The 22,339-nt window shown below is 41.4% G+C and overlaps 1 protein-coding gene across 3 annotated transcripts in view; it reads right to left on the reverse strand.

Moving 5' to 3' along the window:
• Window positions 1-243: 243 nt before the first annotated feature.
• Window positions 244-22,339, reverse strand: part of FAXC (failed axon connections homolog, metaxin like GST domain containing) — a 28,101-nt gene continuing 6,005 nt past the window's right edge. For all 3 annotated transcript variants that reach the window (XM_083497694.1, XM_083497692.1, XM_083497693.1), the window contains 5 exons: window positions 21,010-21,145; window positions 17,485-17,681; window positions 12,779-12,996; window positions 11,266-11,382; window positions 244-8,314 (listed from right to left, as the gene is read on the reverse strand). In XM_083497694.1, coding sequence (XP_083353820.1) covers window positions 8,028-8,314; window positions 11,266-11,382; window positions 12,779-12,996; window positions 17,485-17,681; window positions 21,010-21,145 — 955 coding nt within the window. In that variant the 3' untranslated portion in view covers window positions 244-8,027. The remainder of the gene's footprint in view (window positions 8,315-11,265; window positions 11,383-12,778; window positions 12,997-17,484; window positions 17,682-21,009; window positions 21,146-22,339) is intronic.

The following is a 22,339-nucleotide window of genomic DNA, read 5'->3' on the forward strand; positions in this document are numbered from 1 at the left end:
ATGATCTATATCAGACTTCCTCAACCTCGGCCCTCCAGATGTTTTGAGACTACAATTCCCATCATCCCTGACCACTGGTTCTGCTAGCTAGGGATCATGGGAGTTCTAGGCCAAAAAACATCTGGAGGTCCGAGGTTGAGGAAGCCTGATCTATTTCCTGTAACACACAGTTAAGAAATATGGCGGTGGCAAGCACTGATATTTCTTAATATCTAAGGCAAGAAGAACAAAGATGGACTCACATTATATTTGATATCTGTTCATTGTCATTTACATTTAAACATCAACTACATATAGCATTGAGACCAAATATACAGATTTCCACATGTATATATTTACACACACACATTGATCAACATAGTGCACAGTTTAAAGGTATGTTACACTCAAGTGCACAAGTTTAAATATGGCTTTATAAACTAGTAGTAATAACAGTACTAAAATAATGGATCCCCATGTAACTTCATAAATTAAAAATAACAAATAGAATTATTTTCTTCTTCTAACGATGGGTTACTTATTTCTGCAAAACAATGCACAGGGAACAGTTGGGCATTAGCTTGTTGTTCCACACCAGCTACATACATTTCATTCTTTCCCCAATATTTTTGGATACCCTGGTTAGAAAGACTTTTGGAGTTATCAGTGTTTTTAAAAATTAAAATCTGCATATTGTTCTGAACTAAATATTGGAGTCATAATAAATTTGAGAGCGTGCACAGACAAGTAGACTGATCCATATAAAAAAAATATGCCACAAACCAATGAACCCTTCATCTTTTTAATGAGTGTAAAAACAATAGCAACTGAACAGCAACAGCAGCCCAAATCCTGCTAATTACCAGAAAGTCTTGACTTACCAGTGAACATATACAGAACAGATAACATGGTACTACTCCATCAGGGATCCACTCATTTGTAATATGCATATGCTAGATCAGATATAAGATGCAATTTGTGTAGCAAGATGTCTGGAGACAGAATGTGCATATGCAGTACCATGTTGATTTCCCACTCTCGTGTTTATTTCATGGCATCTATGCAATTCCATTGCGTAGCCTGCAGTGAAGTTTCCCTTAACCATACATATTATGCAACATGAATGGCAACACCAGTTTCAAGGTCAGATGATACAATGATCATTTGCAAACTGAGAAAAGAAAACTACATGGTAACAAACTCCAGTCATTCTGTTGCAACTAAGCTTCTTTATGCCTTCATTTGTAGTGTTTTCCATGCCTGCTAAAAACTTGTATTCAGGCAAACCTACACAAACATATGATTTCATTATGTATATTTGTCATCAAATGCAGTTGATCTTAATCTATATTATGATAATTTTACGATGGCTACTTGCTTTTAAGGTCTGTTGAACTTATTGTTATTTTCTTATATTTTATACTATCGAGGGGTATTAAGAGGTCTATAAATTGTTAAATAAATGTGCCGCCATTTGCTAAAATATATATTTAACTATGTCCAGGGGCCAGTGTACACACTCTCTCTTTAGGCCAGGGATGGCTAAGCTGTAGCACTCCAGATGTTGCTGGCTACAACTTCCATCAGTCCCAACCCACATAGCCAATGGTCAGGGAGGATGAGACTCATAGTCCAGAAATATCTGAAGGTGACCCATGCTTTAGATCAGAGTGAGGAAGCTCTGGCTCCTGAGCCAAATCTGGCTTGTCAAGACATTCCCATTTGGCCCACCAGTTTGTATCAGGCAAGTCACATCCACGTATAGCCAACAGCAACCACCTATACACCACATCACATGTGGCCTTTTTCTCTTCTGAGCTTGAAGAACGGGGCTAATTTATTAATTTACATCCCCCTCCCTTGCCAAAACAACTTCTGCAGGTAGCACCATATAAGCTGAGCAGTAAGTAACACATGAAACACATTGCATTTCATATCTCCTGCTCAGTACACAGTCACAGCACTCATCTTCTAGATGCCAAAATCAAAGAATAGCAAAGAGAGGCATATTGTATCACTGACAAAATATCAGCAACAAAAAGACACAAAGGGAAACCCTCCGGCACAAACCTTCAAACCTGTCAAGCCAGAGGTCTGCGCACATTTCCACCACCAAGGCAAAAACAAAACAAAACAAAAACCATTTAAAATCCTGCTTCCTTCCTATCCCAGTCATGTCAACTCTTTTCATCAAAGCCTGGCGCCATAAATATTCTGTCTTCTTCTGAAGGTTATGATTGGGGGGCATAGCAGACTAGCTGCTGCACACACACACCCCAACACACACACAAAATAGCTCAGACATTTTTAGGGAAATAAAGCATGGCACCTGTTATATACTATCCATTTCAATGTATCAAAACTGAAACATTGACTCATCAGTAAAAGATATAGCCAGGCCAGCACAACTGGTATACCACCCAGGCTGAACATGGAGCATGTATTGTGTGGCCTGCCAATTAGTTAACAACCCCATGCTATGTAGTCCCAGGTACTCCTTAAAGGTCCATGTTCACTTTGGTGAATAATATGTTATGCTTGTATGATCTACTGATTCATTCACCAGCAGAAGATAGGTATTCACCTGTAGTGGCCCATCCATGACAGTCACCTCTTAAATGCTGCACATCTTTCCCTTTTGTCTCTGTGGAGTACAAACAAATCTACAAACTGGTTGTCAACTAGAGATACAAGTAAGGTATACATTGAGACCTCCTGCTTGCATGCCTGGTCTTGCTTTTGTCTGGTACAGCATGTTCCCCCACAATCTGCTACATCTAAGGAAATGAGGACACATGAAATACATGCTGTTGCTCAATCACATTAGTTAACTTTGGGTAAACACCTTCTGCTGAAATTGGCAATATGCGCTTGCTTAGGTCCAAACGCATATCTGCTTCTTAAGATTGTTTCCTATTTGTGGCAGAGGGAAGGGTGAGGAATTGAATGTTAAGGTTGTCATATACCCACTTGATACAGGTGTCAAGAGTGGAATGCTCAAATTGGCAGTCTTGGTGGCCCATGAAGAGAGAAGGGAGCCACTTGACAACCACAATGTTCATTCTGTGCTAACAAAAAAAGCAGCAAAAATTAAGAGAGAAAGAAGTCATTGGGTGCAATGTAACTTGTACAATTTGACAAACCTAACTGTCAAATTCCTGATGCATTTGAATACTCACATTTTTCAAAGAAAACTGTGCATCTATACAGCAAGCTAGTTGATATTTTGCCAAGTAGTCTCTCCAGGTTTGGTTTACCAGATTATTGGATTGCACCCATTACTGTCTCTCAGAGAAACAGCTTTTTAAAAAACTGACTATTTGTATAAGTGTGGAATACATTTTCCCTTGGAAAGAACAGGGATATCTGAAACCTTATCTTGCATGTATCCTATTTATGTGTTGTACAGCCTCATCTAACCAAAAAGTAATGTCAAATCAATCTCCTAGCACCACAACTTACAATATGATCTGGCTCTTTAATTTCAATACTTTTTATAGGGTCACAGTCACTGCCAGACATCCTTTGCAAAGGGAGTAACTATATTTCTTCAATAGAAGCAAGATCTTCAACTATATATCTTAGAAATCAATATACTTATGGTATCCAAAAGGTTTGCGTGTCCATGCATAGTTGCCTTATCCAGTTTAAACTCAAGCAACTCAATTGACTACACCAAGGGGGGAACACAGGCTAATTAGCTTCTTCCAAATAACCTGAGTTGTTCCTAAGAAAGAAAAGGCATACAATGTGATAAATACATTCACACATTTCCAGGGGGGAAACAGAAAACCCTGCAGCTAAAAAATATCATGGGTTCCAGACATAACACCATGTCCTTTGTAGCTTCCTTGCAAGGTTTCCAACGGCTGCTTCTTTGGATAGACAGAAAGAAGGAAAAGAAACTGCTTAAAAGGTTCAAGTAATTTTTTCACAGGCAAACAAACGAAGCCATCTTAGAGTTGTACCCAACAGTATTGCTCAGGTGATGGTAAGGCTTCCAGAATGGAGAGAGAAGCAATTCAACCTCCTTTATATAACACCCCTCGTGCACTCATCCAAAACTGTGCTAGAAGCTCCACCAACCCTATGAAGACGATATATTACTATCATTATCATCATCGATATTCCAATTAATTTGTTAATCAGCTTCTAAACCAGCATCTCAAGGCGATTTACACAAGAGATCCTTAAAACCAGTTAAAAACACAAAGACAACAGGTACATTAAACAAGACTAAAACCCAAACAATGGGCACTTGTGGTAAAGACCCATTTATCCAGCTTTGAAACCCTGTTGGGACAAAAATGGCCTCAACTGTTTCCAGAAAGTGCAGGTAGTAACTTGACAGGAATGCTATCCCACAGAACAGGGGCAGGCACACAAAAAGCCTTGCTTTGAAATACTGCAGAGAAGGCTTCTGCGATCTTGGCAGCTTGCTGAAGAAACTCTTCAGCAGACCACAATGATCTACTGGAAGTGTCGGCTCATGAGGCCAACTGAAGCAGCTGCTTTGGGTGGTGGAATCCATTCCTAGCGCTGTCCCCATGGGCGCCCTTGCCCACTTCTGCCACCAGGGTTGCACAGTGGTGGTTTCTGGTGGGATCTTGCAAAAGTTCTGCAAGATCTAGTTGGAAGCCACCCTGGCAGGTGTGTGACCCCAGTAAGCAGAAGAATGGGAGGGGATGCCCCTGTCTGTTGGGTGTATAAGAGATAAAGCAGTCTCCCAACTAACCTGGACCTGAGCTGTATAGGGACTTATACGTTAGCACCAACACCTCAAATACATTTACACAATATTAGGAGGAGGTGCAGTGGGAGGCAGAATGACCCAAAATTGCTTCCCTCTCCATTCCACTGATGGGAGTCTGACCATCAACTGAGAAACACAACTGGACACAACCCAAACACAGGTCCAATTATTTTCAAACACATTTGCACCAGTGCAGTGATTTCTCATTCAAGCCATTAAAGAGAAGAATGTACAATCTTTGTATGACCCTATATTCAAAAGAGAAGACAATCATATTGAATATTCTTTCTAAGGGCATGCCCAAAGTGCTATGATTTTGGAGACCAGAAAGTATGTGGTTGTTTGAGGTGTTTTTGTTGCAGGGGTGGAAACCACTGTTATCTCTGTGAAGCACTTCTGTGATTCCCTGTGGTCTGCTGTGGAAAGCGCAACAATGGGGTGGGGACCTGAAAGCACTCCCCAATTAAGATTACTTACAGAGCTTGGTTTTATGGATGTTGGTGCATTTTATTGTTGTTGCAAGTTCTTGCTTTGCTTTTTAATTGTTAACATATCTAGCCATCTATATTTATCCAAGTATAGGTTCCAATAATTTTACATTATCTATATGTCATAGTGTTAAGTTGTTTGAGTGTGTTTTGACACAGAAAAGCAACCAATATATTAATAAATATGAACAAACAGAGCAAATGGAGCTTAGGAGCAGAGTGATCACATGCACCATCTAGAAAATCCTGCCCCATCCACATTCAGACACTTCCAAGCACCCTCACAAGCCACTAAAAACTTGGCAGAGACAACTCCAGCCCCAGCTGTTCCAGAAGGGGCTCAAAGCACCTTTCAGTACCATCAACCATCATGGTATTCGTCTGCTTATCTGGGGATTTATTAAGTGGTTTTCAGCACCAGCCACCATGGTACAGTTGGGGAGTGATTTGTACTGATGAGGATTTTAAGTTGGACCGTTTGTATATGGATTGGAAGCCACACTGGGAGCAGTTAAAACGAAGAAGAGCAGGATATGGGAATAAATAAATACAAATAAAGACATTCAACCCTGTGTTTAGTTGGGTGTCTGGTCCTTTGGAAAGCCACAGAAGTTCAGAGGAAGCCGAGAGGCAAACAAGATTTCCCTAGCTCACAAGACTTAAGGCCTCAGTTGGCATCCTTCATTAAATATCATCATTACAGACAAGGCACAATGAATTTTTGCCGCTGCTACCAACTTCTCTGTCTTTTCAGGCATATTTGGAACCAGCAAAAGTAAAGCAGAGGCCTTGTTAACCTCCCGTCAAACATTCCATAGTGTTTTTGTTTCTCTTTGTAGAAAGGCATCAGCTAAGTGTTGGGACCTTAAAGAGGATAGCCTACGAGCATTTTTTTTATGGATAATGAGAGTAGCTACTGTTCTCATAAACTACATTTCAAAGAAGGAATAGGCCACATAGCAACTAAGAAAATTCCAGGAACCAGAAAATTAGAAGATCTATGATAAGTAAACTAGAAGCACATATTCGTTAGACCAGGCACGCTGATTCAGTGTATCCCAGTTTATCTCTGGAGGTTTCATATCTTGCTTCCTGTTGCAAGGACACTTGTATCCTGGCTGAGCAGCTCACTATGAAGATTGATATAATTACATCTGGATATGCATTTGGAGCTGAATCATATAGCTCAAGTTATCTGGCTCAATGGGAACCCCAAAGTACCCTGAAAACGATAAAAATTAGTCTGAATATTCCAATATACCTTCCCTACAGTAGCCCAGTCTGTGTAAGGTTGCATTCTCTTTGGGTGGAGAGAAAAGAGAGAAACCATTTTCTTTCCATCTCCATTAGTTTACTTATACACTGACAATTGTTTAACATCAAGACCCAAACACTGATGGAGCCACAAGAAGTGGGAGATGGTTAATAATGGGCAAAAGAGTAGCTTCAAATACATCTTGCTGACAGACAGACTGCTCCAAGTGCAGGACTCAGCTGGAGTCAGAGCTCTGGAAATTCATTTAGGGTTGAACAGGGGAGTATAAATACTTATATATAAAATCCCAGAAGCTGGTGCCCCAAGTGCCTTTCCTTTCAGAATCCTGTCCACCACCATGTTCTGGATGCTAGGTGTTTGTGGCATGCTCCACCCAAGAGCTGCTAAAAGCTCCTTGGGAAGATTATTAAGTACTAGCAGAAAACCTATTGTTGTGTGTGTAAGGAAGACTTGTATACCTGGAGGACATCAGTGAAAGCTGCAACACACTGTAGGATCCTAGCTAGTGAGAAACAGACCTCTCATTCAGGGATGGAGAGGAGAGAAAACCAAGTATTCATTTATGTAGTAGAGAAAGGGTTGTTGTGTTTTTTTAAGTGTAAAGGAAGATATTTGGGTGAAGGCTAAACCTCTTCTTTTGACCTCCAACAATTCAAGTCCTCAAAGATCAGTTCTGCTTCTCTGTGCATAGCTCACCTCTCCATCTGCATAACCTGAACTTGGCTTCTGCTTCTCAGTCACACAAAAGTGTGATGAAATGTTGGCAGTGGGCTTTATCCATAAGGCTGAAGAGCAAAATTGGTGCACTGACCCCTTTAAAAAAAAAAAGTTACAATATAAATAAATAAATTGCCAAGCTGATGTGTCAGATGGGAAACAATTGGTGGGATTTTGAATGCAAAAACAACTACCCCTCATTCTTTTTGTCTCTGTTGGCCGTTTCTCTGTGAAATTGGGGACCAGATGAACCTTCCTTATATGGGTACACAGAGGAAATGCAGTCACTTGGCACACCCAAACTTATGGAAGACACGGGGGGCAGGGTGGAGATAATGTTATAATCCCTCACTGTGTTTACTCCAGTCAACCATTTCCACAATCTATGTAGAGACGAGAAATGAAGTCCTAATGACCCCTCTTTCCTCCCTCCACCAAGCCTGTCTCTGGGAAGAAATCAGCTCAAACATCAGCCTTTCTCAATACTTCCTTTTGGCCTTTGGATGGTTTCTGCATATCATTCGGGAATGTTCTTCTTTAAAAAGGAAGGGGGGATCTCGTCTCCACACATTACCTTCCTTGTCAACTATACCACCTTGTTAAACAGAATTAAAATGGGTTTCTCTAGAATCCAGTGGAATGTTCTAAAAGAAATAAAAATAAAAATGCTGAGAAGATCCACATGAATGGCATAAAGCAACATTGTCTCACATCCCAACCAATTTGGGTCTCTTTAGAACCTGGGCCAATTGGCAGGATTCCCAGGAGGTGGTGGCATTTCTGATAAAAGACGGAGAAGCGTTTTGTAGACACATCACTTGCATTGTTCATGATCTGTGTAGTCATCCATGTCCACATCAGAATCGAAGAGGGAATGTCCCGTGTAATCGGTGTCAGGTGTTCGCGAAAAACTATTCTCGGTTCCCTCATCGTCAAATGTTTCTGTCCTTGAGTAAAAACTGAAGTCCTGCAACGGGTGAGTCTTACTTGCTTCGCTGCTTTCTTCTGACTCATACAGAGTGTTGTCATCATCATGGTGCCATTCTGGCCAAAATTTCCTTCTTATTCTCTCACAGTACATAGCAAGGTTAATCAGTTCTCCTAAAAAAACACAGGGAGGGAAGGAAATAGCATTATATGATTACCCAACTACAAAGCCTCTAAAAGTAGTAATAATATTATTTTTCATTGAGAAAATACAATTCATTTTATTTTTATAATGTATAACTCACTTTTCACTACCTCCTGAAATAAAACTAGGTTTAACTAGGTGTCTGAAATTCAGCAGGGATGGGGCTTATGGGAGGGAGTTCCACAGAGTTGAACCTGCAACACCGAAGGGAAAACTTCTAGTCATGCATCTGGTCCATAGGGAACCACTATTAGTGGTCCTCCAGTTAATATCAGTGAGCAAAATGGGATGTACATCCTTAAGGCAGTCCTAAAGGTATTCCAGGCCTAAGTTATTCATGTGCACTAGTACAAGAACTACGAATCTGGCCTGGTAGCAGATGGGAAGCCAGTGCAGATTTTTTAATACTTGTGTCTAGCCCTGGCATTCTGCATTACCTGAAGTCTCCAGACCACACCCAAGGGCAGACCCACACAGAGTATGTTGCAGCAATCAAGTCTTGAGGTTACCAATGCATGTACAAGAGTGGTCAGGTTGTTGTTGTTATATATTTAATTATGCCTCATGTTGTTGTTGTTGTTATATATTTATTTATACCTCATGTTGTTGTTGTTTTCCTGACAGGACTCAAGGCAGATTACAGTTAAAAATAAGGACCACTAAAAATAGAAAAATATATATTTTTAAATACTGTTTAATTTAAAAAGGGACCCTTGTGGTCCTTTCCATCTCTGTGATTCTATAACTGATTTCTTTTGGAAGAAGGGTCTATTTCATATACAACCAATATGCTTCACATTCTTGTGGCTACATCTCAAAGTACCATTCCTATTTGTTCATACTTTAGAACACATTTTATTGACTTGTTCACTGTTATATGTAACAGCAGCCATTATCTAGAAGAGAAAAATGATATATGTTCTGAGGACAACATGGGACAAAATGAAGCCTAACAAACTGCAGTGGATGAATGCTTTCCCCTATAGCCTGTTTTTAGAACTCTAATAGACATAGGTAATGTGCAACCTTGTACCACCAGGTGGCAGGGTTGTCTGAGAGAAACTTGCCTTTCTTCATCGGGATTCTACAAGAAAATATTCTGTAGAACAATATTTTTCACATACATAAACATAACGTATCTTCTGGCGGTTCCCTCATTGTGAGAAGTCAAGTTACAGGGAACCAGGCAGAGGGCCTTCTCAGTTGTGGCACCCGCCCTGTGGAACGCCCTCCCACCAGTTGTCAAAGAAATAAACAACTACAGTGGTACCTCGGGTTAAGAACTTAATTCATTCTGGAGGTCCATTCTTAACCTGAAACTGTTCTTAACCTGAGGTACCACTTTAGCTAATGGGGCCTTCTGCTGCCGCCGCGCCGCCAGAGCACGATTTCTGTTCTCATCCTGAAGCAAAGTTCTTAACCCGAGGTACTATTTCTCGGTTAGCGGAGTCTGTAACCTGAAGAGTCTGTAACCTGAAGCATCTGTAACCCGAGGTACCACTGAATCTGACTTTTAGAAGACACCAGAAGGCAGCCCTGTTTAGGGAAGTTTTGAATGACTGATGTTTTAATGTATTTTTAATCTTTTGTTGGAAGCTGCCCAGAGTGGCTAGGGAAACCCAGCCAAATGTGTGTGTGTGTGTGTGTGTGTGTGTGTGTGTGTGTGTGTGTATTATTATTATTATTATTATTATTATTATTATTATTATTATTATATTGCTTTGGGACAGTTCAGCTACAGATACTCTTCGACAAAACTGATTATCTTGGCCCATTCTAGTCTGGGTTCAGATCCAGTTGGGTACCAAAAGCAGCTTTGGCCACCCTGAGAAATGAGAATTTGAGAGGTGCAGTGCAACCCTGTTGATTCTCCTTGATCTTTCAGCCATTGATCACCATAACATCCTGGAACACTTCAGAGAGTTGGGAGTACCATTTTATAATGGTTTCTTTTCTACTTCTGGGGTCAGTTCCAGATAGTAGCATTAGGTAATATTGGGAGACTATACCTCAGCCCTCCGGCAGCTAATCTGTGGGGTACGAAAGGGTACACAATGCTATTTAATATCTATATGAAGCCACTGGAGGCAGTCATGGGGAGACCTAGAGCAAGGTGTCACCAGCACACTGAGGATGTCCAGGTCTATTTCACTGTAGCATCTGAATCAGGAGAGGTTGCGCATGGCTAAACTTGTGCCTGCCTAGATGCAGTCATGGACTGGATGAGAGGTAATGAACTGAAACTTAAATCAATATGCTAGGATCGAACAGCAGAGACACAGCTGGCCTCAATCAGAAGTCAGGCATTTAATATCACCAGTCTGATGCTCTTCTACCAGAGATTTGGCAGGTATCCTTGCTTTTTACTTTCAGACATCACTTGAAGACCATTTTATGCCTACAGACCTATGCAGTTGTTTACTCAAGGAAATTTTAGCCTGACATTTACAGATTGTTCTCTATTGTCTTTATAGCTTGTTTGCTTTTTATGTTGCCATTCATCATCCAGATGTTTTGTGAGAGGGTGATATATATTAGTTTGACATTTAAAACTCTGATCTTAGACCATAGGTTTTGCCTGAAGTCAGAAGTCCCATGCACACTTAGCCCCTTCAGCAAAGAACTATGCCTCCTGGCTCCACCTTCCTGACAGTGTTCACCATCCCAGCTCTACCTTCTGACTTCCCTGTCTTGGTCAAAAATCTGAAGGGTGAGCTAACTGCAGTCACTTAGCTTGGATAGCTCAGTTGGTTGGAGCATGTTGCTAATGGCAAGGTTGCAAGTTTGATCCTCATATGGGGCAGTTGCAAATTCCTGAATTGCATGAATAGGCCTTGGATCAGATTGCAAACAGGTCCTTTCCATTCACTATCAGACAATGCCTTCAAATCCATAATGCAGGAATTAAAGAAGCCCCTACCTTTAATTAGTCTCTCCGGCCTAGTTCCTGGCAGCGTCCACATTGCCTGTGCTAGATGTCCAAAGACTGTAGCATCTAAAGTGGAAAGTTTGGGCCCCATGATGTACTTCTTGTCACCTACAAAGCAAAGCCAAAAGCATTTCTTTCTTTTTTTAAGCCTGTGGGTATTTATTTATTTCTCCCCTCCCAACTCACATACTGGTGACATCCTGCTATTATCTTCAAAGCATTAAGCTCAGCAGTTGAGCTTTTAAATCACAAATCACCAGGCACAAATTTCAATGATTGTAGAATGGCATTGCCATGTCACTGCAGGCGTATTTCAGCCAATTAATGCATCAAAAGGAAGAGTGTGTTAGAGTTCATACTGTATATAAGCCTGCATTTGAGGACTACTGCAATATGACCAAGGAGTTTTGTGCATTAGCAGTGATAGACAATTTCCCCCAAAGAATAAGATAAGCCCACAGTGCTCATTTAGCACAGGGGTGGGGGGCCTCAGCTACTACACAAGCAGCCTATTACACAAAGGCAAGAGTCAGCCTATTACACAACGGCAAGACCCATTGCTCTCTCCACTTCTTGCCTCTGGCCCCAGGGGTGTAGGGCTTCTCGCCAGTGCCCAGGGCAGATGCGGAGTGTGCTTGTTCAGCCCTCACCTTGGACCCCACCAGGCAGGTACCCCCCAGCCCCTACCACCAACAGGCAAGCGCTTGGGTGCTGGATGAGACACATGGGCGCTTGGGTGCTGGATGAGACACCCTTCGTGCTCTCCAGCCCCCACCACCAGCAAGGCACAACAGGAATCTCTGTAAGTGCACCTGGTTTATGCCCTCCTATTGTGCGCCCGGGGCACCAGCCCCCCCCACACACACACACACTACACCACTGCCTGGCCTTCATGCCATAGGCATCTGGCCTCCAAAAGGTTGCCCCCAGAGAATTGTGACGTTGGGGCTGACAAAGGTTCCATACCCCCTGAATCAGAGTCATCATTGCAAAGGCAAATGAGGATGCTCATTCGCAAGGGAACTCTATGTGTGCATTACTGTGGAGTGGAAATGTGTGCAGTAATTTTAGGTGATCCATAGTGCCGGTATATTTAATTATTGTAGAGAATTTGAATGAATCATGGTGCATTCCCGAAAACATGTCTGAATCCTAGAATGCTGAGCCAAGTCTTCAATGACACCAGCTCTGCAGGTTTCCTTTCAACACAAAATTACTCTTACGCAGAATCAGAGTTGAATAGCCAAGACTGTGCATAATGAGAAATTAATCTCTAAAATCAACGCAACTAAATAAAATGTAAGTTGGCATATGAAAGCATCTCACGGTGGCTGAATTTCTGAAGCGTGTGCAATTTGGATTGTGGGGGAGATAATTTAACACATTCATGAGGCATATACCTAAACTATGCATAAGATGAAAGTGGTTGGAATAGTCTATCAAAACAAGTGATAATGCATTTTCAATATAATAATGTAATGTAATGAAAGCCACTGTACATTACCCAGAAGACCCGCCAGAGAGCGCATGTCTTTCTCCATCAGCTTGTAGATCTCTTCCTCAGAGAAGCGGCCGATGCCATGGCCATACATTTCCCGCCTCACTATTCCTTTCGTTATATGGCAGAGAATCCACTTCAGCAGGTCACTAAAAGGACCAGTAAAGGAAAGCATCTTCTGAGTCTCATGGAGATTGTCCACCCACTGGCAATATGCTAAGGTCCTAGAATGTGGTGAGGGGGGAAAAAACGTTTATAGCTGTGAGGAACATAAACACACTTCTCTCGACCAAACCAAAACGGAAGCTGATAAACACAGATAATAGGAAGAACAGGCTTCACTGAGGCAGTAGATTCCCCAAACTTCTTTTGTGCTACACTGAAACAGAGAAACGCTGCTTCGGGGTGAGGGGGAACACCATTTCACCACCCAGCTAGATCTACCATGAAGAGAAGGGTGACAGTATAATTATCAAACTTCTTTCAAACTCTTATTTTTAAAATTTTTACTATTAATAATAATCTACTACTTTTTAAAAGTAGTAGATTATTAGTAGTAATAATCACACACACACACACACACAGGCTTCCACCTCAGTAATACTGTATTTTAAACATTTTTACACCTTCCTTTCCACAAAATGCCCATAATTATCTTGAAAGAATCAAGTTTTTCTGAAGCTTAGGTATGAGCAATTGGCTAGTGCTCTCACAGGCTAGTATTTCAGGTGCTTTTGCTTTTCCGTACATGGCTTTCTCTTCTGAGGCCTCTGGAGCTATTTGCAATGTACCTTCTCTCTGCAGTGGCATATTGTGATTTGGAAAGACCGTTTTGTGGGTTGGTGTATGAGTGGCCCTACCTCCCAGCAGCAAGTTGCACCAGGTGGCATTTTAGTCCCATCTAACCCTTCAGCCTAGGCGATGATGATGCCAGTAATTACAAAGTAGTGACTGCAGACATTTTTGAAACAAAGGGCTGCCTTGTGGATTAATAATAATGTTCTATAGCAATGCTTGTTTGAGTGTGAAAGCCACGTTTAATGGGACTGTTAATTACTTCTCTCAGCGACACTTGAATATTCCCCTTTCAAGAGGACTGCATGCAGCTGGAACCGGAGATGCACTTGTCAACACAGTATATTAACAGAGACTTCCAAAAGCTAAACATGCAAGGAAGCTACCAAGACAGGCTTTGCGCTTGCGTGTCCCATACCCACCCCCCTAGCCCCAGCCCTCGCCTCTTTCTCAGGACTGTTCCGGGTAGCAGAGCAAATCACAACTTTAAAAGAGCAAGAGATCAACAATGCTCTCAAAGCTAGGCACAGTAGTTTTTCAGCAAGGTTCAGAATGAAATATTTATAAACCCAGAAATACTTTCTAAGTGGTGTCAATTCAGGTCGTTTACCCTACAGAGCCTGTCTACCGGCTCTCTTCCTTTGCCTCCTCATGCTGGCTTTTGAACAAAGTTGAGCTTCACCCTTACCCTAATGCAGCTTTTACCAACCAAATGCCCTCCAGATATTTTGGACTACAAGCCCCACCAGCGTAAGAGCACAGGAAGCTGCCTTCAACTGAGCCAGAGCATTTAGCTCAGTACTGTCTTACAACAGCCATCAGCAGTTGCCCAGGATTTCAGGCAGTTGTTTCTCCCAGCCCTACCTGGAGACACTGGGGACAAAACCTGGGAGCTTCTGCATGCAAAGACCACACTGACTGGGACTGATGGGAGTTGTCATCCAAAACATCTGGAAGGCACCAGATTGGTGAAGCTTTCCCTAAAATGACAGAGGGTGGCCTCAGGTGACCCCACTGTGGGGTGGAAAGGAAGCTTTCCAGTTAGATCACACAAACAAATCTGGTCCCCTACCCTGAAAATATGCCAAGTGTGCCAGCAAGGTGCTTTTAGCACACAGTTCTCACTTCAGCCAACTGGCTTTGGGAAGTTCCAAGTGCCTATAAAGCTCACAGAAAACAGTCAGAACTGCCAGGGGCTCCCCAGTAACATTGACAGAAATCATTCAACACTATGCAGAAATTGATCAAGGAGAAGAAATTGCCACGGAGAATTACACAACATTTAGAAGACATCTGAAGGTAGCCCTGTATTGAGAGGTTTTTAATATTTGAAGTTTTATTCTGTTTTTAGTGTTCTGTTAGGAGCCATCCAGAGTGGCTGGGGAAACCCAGCTAGATGGGTGGGGTATAATTATTATTATTATTATTATTATTATTATTATTATTATTATTATTATTTAATGCTTTATGTTTTTATTATGTTTTTAGATATGCTGCAAGCTGCCCAGAGTGGCTGCGGAAACCCAGCCAGATGGGCTGTTGTTGTTGTTGTTGTTGTCATTATCCATATTCTTTTTTTAAAAAACAGATACACACAGAATGAGCAAAACAAATGCCATTTTAGGTCTTATATACAAAGGTCTTGTATGAGTACCCATCTGCAACATATGTAAGAGAGCCATGCCTGGGCATCTTCTTCGGAGCCCAGATAGCAGTCCTGAAATCACTGCTAGTGCCTCTCAGCTCCCACGCCCGGTGTTCTGTGACCAGGAGTACTTCCAGATTGTCACTACTTCGGAGGGGGGGTATTCAGTCACCTAGGAGCAAATTCAGGTTGCACAATGACAGTTAATTAGGAGGTTGTTGGTGCAACAACTAGCTTCCCCAAAAGATTAAACCTTTTTGAAATGAGGAACGCAATAGGACGATGGGATAACACTTGCTTTCAGTTGCCAATGTTGCCTAATCTCCCTGAATGCAAATCTGAAATGTTCAGCATACACTACTGTTTTTTTATGCCTTCTATAGATCAAGATGCATTGTTCAAGGATGACATGTTTATTATATTTATTTCTCTCCCCTCCCTGATTGTTTGGGTTCTTTTGTTTAGTATTTAGTTTTGGATATACTTTTATAATATCACAAGCTATTCTGCAGTCCATGTGTATGTATACACGCTGAAATATGAAAAACCTTCCAAAAATATTTGTTTGCTTGTTTTAAGCGTGGGATGACACATCATCATCTAACCTCCCCATAATCAAAACAGAATGCATGCTCATTCAATAGCCAACACAGTCTAATCTCCCTGCAAAGAAATCAGGGCGAATGTGCATTGGGAAGCACTCTGGGTTGCCAGAGCTCAGCTGCAGAAGCTGAGTTGGGGAGGGTTGGAAAGGAGGAGGAGGAGGAGGAGGAGGAGGAGGAGGAGGAGGAGGAAAAAAGAGAGAGTCACGCCAGCACAGCAAAAGTCTTTTGTGGATCCAACCCTTAATTATTTATCAAGCTAAACTACTTGCTGAAATGGAACAAGAGAGAGACGACATCAATAGCAGTACTTTAAAGGAAATAACAAAGCAGTGGTTGAAGAGGAATGTAATGGAAGGGAGGAACTCTCCCAGCTTCATCTCCTCTGTCCTGCACCTTTATTGCTGAGAAGGAAAAACCAAGTATAATTGTAATCATTTCAATTCCCCAGCATCTCCAGACAGGTCTGGGAAAGCCCCCTGTCTGAAACCCTGGGTAGCTGTTGATGACAATGGCAACTATGAAGGAGCTCAAAGCACCTTGGACTGCAATCTATAGGGACTGCAATCCCATCCAGGCAGCTTACAGGGCCAGAACCCATTTGACTTCAGAAATGCACTGTTTGCCTTCAGCACATGCTCCTTCCATCTCCAAGCACATTGCCATTGTATGGTGTCAGCTGCTTTGAAATGGCCCAAAACCGTACAGAATCTTTGGGGAAATTTCTTGAAACTCGGGAGGCTTTGCAGGCATATCTAGATGGTACAATTCTGAACTAAATGTACTGAAGTGGAGAAGTTGAATAACATGAATCAAATGTAAAATATAATATGGGGTAGCATAAGTTAATTCAGAAAATGGCTTAAAACAAGCTGCTGCGTGAAGAATCCTGCCTTTGATTAGGGAGGTGAAGCAGCTGGCTTTTACTGACTTATTATGGAAGCAAACATTGAATGTCTAAGAACATGAAATCTCTCTATGGCATTCTAACTGTGCTTTTTCCATTATCATAAATCCTCCAAGTCAGTGTTGTTCTCCCTGGGGTCCATGGGAGGCATTTGTTGACTTGATGAGTCAACAACAAGAGAATAAGCCTAGGTGCAAGGAAATGGAAGTAGATGCGACTGTGTATTTTCAGCCACCTTTATTATCTGTATTTCAATTTTGGATAATCCCTTCATTTTGTTCCTTCCTACTTGTTGCCGTATAGCTGATTGATTAGAATGAAAGCCTTAGGAGGCCAGAAAACCACTTTGGGCAACTGCTGTAGCCCTTGGGAAAGGGCAGGCTTGCTATCAAAATTAAAGAGAGATGAACAGAGGCTGCAGCCCTATATTTCTATGCAGACATAGATATTGCCGGGCCCCCTCAAAGTTGATGAGCATTGCCATTCAAATGGTGTGTGCCCCACATCTTGTGATCAATTATGTGGGGCAGGACTTACCTTCCCCCTCCCAAATGTTTTATTCAGGTTGGAAACCCTGATGTGCAAAGTTTATGCAAATCTGTGCCCCCTTGTCTTTTGGGGTGAATGGAATATTTTTGGGTGGTGTGAGTAAGCAGAAAGACAATGCTAATATAACTAGAAGACAGAAAAGAGAATTGGGTCTAACAAGTGTGCTATCACATCTGAAATCATCAGAGAGCATCTAATATCCATGGCAACTTACCAGTAAAAGTGCTCCTCCACCATTTTTGTAACAGCTCTAGAAACAGCTCTTTCATGTGGGCCAAGATGTTTGTTTAAATTGACTCCAAGCTTCTCTTCCAGAAAATCAATAATGAATTCTGTGCCGGACACTTTTTTGCAATTGTATTCAATCCACGGCATTTTCCCTTGAGGGGAAAGTTTTCCATCAAAGTAGTTCTAAGAAAAGAAGTACCAAAACAAAAACAGGGGGAGAAATCAAACACACATTTAAAAAATAATAATAATAACACAACAATCACAAATCAGTAATTCAGGCTCTATTGCTAAGTCAACAACAAACCCACAGGTCACAACCAAGCATTATGTCTGCTCCTGAATGAATGGTGAGGTGTTTTATCTACCTTTTATGCTTTCATTCTCTGCCCACAGGAAAATTTGCTGCAGGGGGACTCTCAAGTGTAGCTTGAGCTGAGCAACAGAGAAGGATAACAAGAGCAGACAGGGATGGGTGACTGGGCAGGAGAAATCACAGATGCCTCATTTCTAGATTCAGAAACATGTTTTAAAGGTAAATTTGGCACCTCTCTAATCCAAACTGTAATGAGCTCCCTAGACCTGTGTAGGTATGCATGCCCATCTCCTGAACCAGCCTACATTTTTGGACATTTCTAGACCAAAAGTAGGTAACAGGCAAAATTGCAAAAAGTGAGATAGCCCTCAGCTGGATTTTTCAGACTCTGTGGGTGTGGGTGCATGTGAGACTCTACCACCAACTTTAATCCCTTGGCAAGTCCAATAAAGACAGATGGCTAGACTGAGGGTGGGAGGGTTCAATTGCAACCCAGATCTAGCCCTTATTCTTTCAAGTGTTCCAGTATGGGCAACCAATTCTTTCTGCATGTCAAGCACCTGCCTTCCCATTCCCATTTGAATATGGCTCACTACAAGAAGGTGGCAGGGGGTTAAAGGCAGGTGAAGCAGCAAAGGAAGAACAAGAAAGGCAACATACAGAGCCCATCAAGTAGTTAATAATGGTGATGACATGATAGAGAGGATAAGTAGATGAAAAATAAATGATAGTCAAGCATAACACCCAGTGTTGTTGTGTAGAAAAAATGTTTGGTGGGAATTTTCCAAGATGGATTTTTTTTTCAAATTATGTTTTTTAAAACAAAAAAAAACCTCTGCTGCTACATTTTTATGTAAATCATTCTCTACTTTTCGAAATCCATTGCTTCACAAATTTAATTAGTAACATAATGAACCAACATAATGCTAGTCAAATTGAGCAATTGGAATGGAGACAAAACCAGTCAAATCTAAAATCAAAGCTGCAATTAACTTCTTCTCATGAGTCTAATCCTAGGAAGCACATTCATGAGCACAGTTCTTCAGGCCTGCTATGTTTTGATCGCCTTCATTTCTCCCACCCCCTTAATATCTAAACAACATAAGCAAAGAGTGTGCAACCGAGTCATTATATTTATATCTCACCTTCCCTTCCAGCAACACTACGTGTTTCTCCTCTCCCTCTCCCTCTCACATATTTACAAGTACTCAAAAAAAAACCCCGCCTTTACATGGGAATTATTTTTAACAAATTAACATTTAAACCATACGAAGTGTTTTATTGATCCCCTAATCAAATATAACAATTCTACTTTTAGTTACATTGGAAACAAAGTCAAATAAACCTGCTAAAAGACATCAAATCTGTGGGGGGTGGCAGAAAAAATAAATAAATTTGGGGTTGGGGAATCCAGTTCAAAATGGGCTGTAAAATTCACATGGCTAATAATAGCAGTCGTTTGTTACAACCCTTTGCCAATATGCCAAAACAATATGGTTTCTATGTTCTTGTCACGTGTAGCAGTGGGAATGACGCAAGCCTGGCACATGTGAATGGCACCATTGGGCAGGCAGGTTCCAGCAGGCCGTGCAAGAGAGGGAACCTCTTCTGCACATGTATGGACCTCACCGAGTTAAGACAACAGTCAGCTCCCAATCTACTGAAAGTGCCACAATAATAAAATCTTCTTCCCGAATCTGTTCCTTGACAAAAATAGCGAGGGATGTGAAAAGACAAACTTCAGTATAATCAGGATATACCCAAGAAATAATTGCTTTTTAACAGCAGTTGCTTTCCCTTCCACATGGAATTGCAAATGCCAGGTACAAAATGTATTAACACCACCAGGCAGGTGTTCAGGCAGTCCCTAAGCAAACCTGAACAACTCCTTCTATTTCCAGTGTACAGAGGCAAGTGACAGTGCTTACGTAGCCAAAATCACATCACCCGCTTACAAGAGGGAAGTAGCAGCAGGCTCAGGGGAAACACCCCCCACTTCCAGGTTTTCAGAAGGTGGGGGGAACTAAAGAATGGGGATCAGACACCCTGGAAAGAGCATTCTCAATGACCATAAAATGCTTGGTGTCTTTGACAGAGGCAGAAGGGAATATCTGGGGACAGCATGGCTCATGGGCACCACAAGATTAAACAGGAGCACTCCGCACAGCAAAATTATGTGGCATAGCCCACTGAGATTCTGCATGTTTTAAAGCAAACTTAGGGGTAGTAGTTCAGTGGTAGAGAATATGCTGTGCATGTAAAATGTCCCAAGTTCAGTCCCCAGCTATGGCTGGGAAGAATCTCCTGGCTGAAATTCTGGAAAGCCACTACCTGCCAGTGGCAACAATATTGGGCTAGATGAACTAATGGTCTGACTTGTTCCAATGTTCATCTGCTTCCTAAAAAGGAATATTCTACTCTAGAAATGCTCTTCTGACCTGGTCCCCCTGGGCTGTTCCACTTGTCTTCATGAAAATTCAGTCCAGATGCATACTGCTCTCTTGGACTTTGGGTTGCTCACTGGATAAGGTAAGGAATGTGTGAGATAGCTATGCAGCCTTACACTCATATGGCTGTTACTTTCTTAGCAAGGGGTAGCGGAGTCTTCATCTCTGTGAATTTTGGAAGCAGCAAGAACCATGAAAAGTCAGAAAAACACAAAAGTGTGTGTGTGTAAATGGTAGAGATAGACTGAAATTCGGTATTAAGCTATGGTTTTTTTAAAATCAGAATTGTTATTTTTATGGACACACCTAATATATTTATCTATCTACTAAAATTAACATGTTCAATCAAGTAAATGTCACCTTAATCAGAAGGCAACCCTAAGAATAATTGATTAAAGAAGGAGGCAATCACATGGTACAGAACTCTGGCATGACTGTACTACATCATTTATATACAAGGATCGTTTTTTGAAAGCAGTCCCACCCACGAACCTGTCTACTACACACATGTCAAAGCTTACTTGTAAAGAGTTATGTGTTCCCATGTGCAATATGGGAGAGTTTTCCAACAAGCTGCCTAAAAACTTGCATCATGAGGTGGTACTGTTCTGCAATGACTGTACCACGGGACTCTTTTCTCATTAGAACAGACCAATACACCTATCCTCTAGGCGAGGCATATGGTCCTAAAATAGGTGGCATCATGCGCCTGTAAGTAGCCAAAGTAACATAACATGCACAAGTTTACCTGGTAGGGCAAATCAGCCATCCTTAAGTAAGTCTCCATTTTCAAACAGAAAGGAGATAAACTCGGAATACCATTGTTTGGCCTTGAAAACTGATGCAGTATAATAGCATCTTTTGAATCAACCTCTTGCTCTTTCCTATAAGCAAAACAAGCGAGTAAGTTTTACAAAACAGAATCCATCATGCGTCATACAGCATCAATATGTCAAACTTGCAAAGCACAATGCAACTGCTGAGGCAAACTTTCCTTATGTCATTCAATAGGCTGCCACCATTTTGTATTCATTAAGCTTTAAGTCACTAAGAAGCACTTTGGACTGCAAAGGCAAAATAAGCCAAGTCAAGATGATTCAATATTTCAAATATCTAAAACCTTCCACAGTTAAATTCATATACACACAAATGACCATATTCATGGTTATGATGAAAGCGTTACATGTAGAGATGCCATCTTGTCCAGAAACTGCCTTGATAGCAAACATAAGCCTTGATTTATTATTAGTTCATATCTAATGCTACTGAGTATTACTTTAAAATTATCAGGACATTATGCTATACTAAAATTAGCATGGTACTTGTAGCATGTTGAAGGAGAAGATAACATATAGCAATGGACCCAAAGTACTTGGCAAAAGCCTTTGAAGTTAGAATGTTGAGAAGTCCTTTTTTTTCTTTTGAAGCAAGCTTATAGTCCTCATGGTGAGATAATTACTCTTTCCCTCCACCCCACCTTCCTTATTTCAAATAAACTCAGTCAAGTCAATCCAAGGATCAACTTAATTTTTTCTATGCCTGTGAGGAACCATTTCACAATAAATATAACCAGGCTTGTGTATATTCTGAAATCCCAATATCAGCAAGCAGAACATTTAGTATTGACCAAGGAAGTTAACATCCTGAGAAGATCAGTTTACTTCTATTTTAAAAGCAAGGTTCAATCCACTAAGATTGCTGAAACAGATTTGGTTAAAAGTCCCAGAACCCTGGGGTGCAAATATTTACAAAGGTATTTCTTACATAAGGATGCCATACATGGTTCTTCCTCAATCAATTTTACTTTCACAACACCCTATGAAACAGCCTAGCAGCTGAGAGATAGGGACTGGCCCTGTATCTTCTAGTAAACTTTATAGCTGAGTAAGAATTCAAACCTGGGTTTCCCTGGTCCTAGTCTGACAATCTCAGCACTACACCATTCTGGCTCTTCAATATGATCTATTGCCTCCACCTTTGTCTTCATCCCCTATCCTAGTCCCAGGAGCATCAGAAAGAGCAGGATTCCTAGAGTGGTTGCTTTAGGGTGGCGCCACCTTGTCCAATATGGCGCCACC

The sequence above is a fragment of the Podarcis liolepis genome (genome assembly GCF_965112155.1).
Source record: "Podarcis liolepis genome assembly, chromosome: 3".
NCBI classification, from domain to species: Eukaryota; Metazoa; Chordata; class Lepidosauria; order Squamata; family Lacertidae; genus Podarcis; species Podarcis liolepis.